At 51.5% G+C, this 2054-nt stretch overlaps 1 protein-coding gene across 2 annotated transcripts in view; it reads right to left on the bottom strand.

Annotated features, from left to right (window-relative positions):
• Window positions 1–2054, bottom strand: part of IL21R (interleukin 21 receptor) — a 64675-nt gene that overhangs the window by 16930 nt on the left and 45691 nt on the right. For both annotated transcript variants that reach the window (XM_011982334.1, XM_011982335.1), the window contains exon 3: window positions 1034–1136. In XM_011982334.1, coding sequence (XP_011837724.1) covers window positions 1034–1136 — 103 coding nt within the window. The remainder of the gene's footprint in view (window positions 1–1033; window positions 1137–2054) is intronic.

Below are 2054 nucleotides of genomic sequence, written 5' to 3'. Positions count from 1 at the left end.
AAAAGAAGAAAAAAAGAGAAAGCATCTTGTTGGTTGTTTTGTGCGTCTGTCTCCCCCAGCCACCGCCCCACTGTGGTATGTCAATTCCAAGGCATCTGGGGCCCAGTCAGTCTCGCTCTGCTGAATCCCTAGTGCCTGCTACAGTGTCTGGCAGGAACTTCACACGTGTTTTGTTTTGTTTTGTTTTGTGAGTTGGGATCTTGTTCTGTTGTCCAGGCTGGAGTGCAGTGGCGTGATCATAGCTCACTGCAGCCTCGACCTCCTGAGCTTGGTCCTCCTGCCTTAGACTCTCAAGTAGCTGAGACTACACAATTGTGCCACCACACCTGACTGATTTATTTTTTGTAGAGACAGGGTTTTGTGATGTTGCCCAGGCTGGTCTCAAACTCCTGGGCTCAAGTTATCCTCCTTCCTTGGCCTCCCAAAGTGCTGGGGTTAGAAGCATGAGCCACTGCACCTGGCCTATAAATGGTTTTGAATGAATGAATGAGCTGATGGATAACGGAAGCTCTTCTTTATCCTGAGCTGCATAGGGTCTAAAAGGGACCCATGGACTTTGGAGTTGGAAAGTCTGAATTTGAATGCCAGCTCCAGCATTCACAGGCTCTGTGCCCTTGGGCAAGTTGCTTAACCTCTCTGAACCTCAATGTCCTCATCTGTAAAATGGGAGTAATCATTGTGAGAGTTGGGAGTGACCACTCACTCCCAACTATGCAGGGAGTGCATAGCGTCCTCCTGGGGGAATCACTGAGCTGGGGGCCTGGCACCTACTAAGTGCTTGAAAAATCATGCGGGAGACCGGCCATCCCGGGGTCTCAAAACCATGGCCAACCTGTGTGGGCGAGATAGTAGCCTTTGAAGCTGGTGGATAGACCAACCCTGCGGGCTCCTGACTTTTCAAGTCCTGTGAGCCCTGAGTAGTTGTCTGAAAGGCGGGCACAGTGGTCCTCAGTGCATAGCATCCTCCTGGGGGAATCACTGAGCAGGCACCGTGAGTTGCATCCCCAGGGACTGGCGAGGCCCGGCCACTTACCAGGTAAGGGTGAGCGTGCTGGGGTGGAGGTTCCACATCTCCAGGATGCAGATGACCGTCTGGAGGTAATCCGTGTAGCAGACGAGGTCGGGGCAGCCCCAGCCTGGAGGGTCAGGTGGGAGAGAGGCCTTGGTGGGTGGTGGCTTGGGACTGCAGAGCTTCCTCTCCACCCCCTCAAGGACTGGAGGAAGAGTGGGTGCCGAGGTCCCCAGGCCGGGACAAATATGAGGACTCAGGAGCTGCTAAGATGTAAGCCTGGCACCCAGGGGGCCTCGCTACCTGGGAATTCCTTGTTTAAGCACCAGTGTTTCAAGGCTGGCTATGAAGACAGGACACTCATGATGGCAAATAATATAAAACTAGCTGGTCCCCAGCTCAGCACCCTCCCCCAGAGCCCTGCGCCTGGCCACCAGGTCTGTGTCCCTCCTGGCCAAGCTCCCACTCAGAATGGCAATATCCTAAATGCCCCGGATGTGGTAGGAACCCAGCCAGCGCACACCCACACACCCCAAGAGGGTCAGGACCTCATGGAGTCAAGGACAGCTATACTGAAAATGTCCCAAAACCCTGAAAGGAAGAAGCCTCGGCTCTACAGAATTTGGCTCCACAGGACACGCTCTCTCAGAGATTCAGGAAGGTGCTTCAAGGAGCAGGAAATCGTGAGAGAATTAAGAAGCCCTCAGACACTTTTGCAGAAAGGTCTGCGTGATCCTGCAGCCAAAAATGCCACCGCCACCGCCACCGCCACCAAGAAGTCATCAAGATATTGCCCTATGAGGCAATTTTGTTGGAAGATTTAACACCTTTCCATCCTGCTCCCCAAACATTAATTGTTTCACTGTGTCCTAAAACAGAGGTGCGATCATCATCTAAATTTTGTTAAATGTTGGACAAAATCAATGGAATAATTTGTAGTTTTGTTTTGTATATTTGAGTGCCATTTCCACTATTTTTTGCTGCTATTTACTAGAAACTTGTACTGCCCATCTCTTTTTTTGAGATAGGATCTCTTGCTCTGTTG

Source organism: Mandrillus leucophaeus, unplaced genomic scaffold, assembly GCF_000951045.1.
Source record: "Mandrillus leucophaeus isolate KB7577 unplaced genomic scaffold, Mleu.le_1.0 Scaffold24, whole genome shotgun sequence".
Taxonomy (NCBI): domain Eukaryota; kingdom Metazoa; phylum Chordata; class Mammalia; order Primates; family Cercopithecidae; genus Mandrillus; species Mandrillus leucophaeus.
The sequence above is the reverse complement of the archived record's forward strand: the minus strand, read 5'-3'. Positions and strand labels throughout refer to the sequence as shown.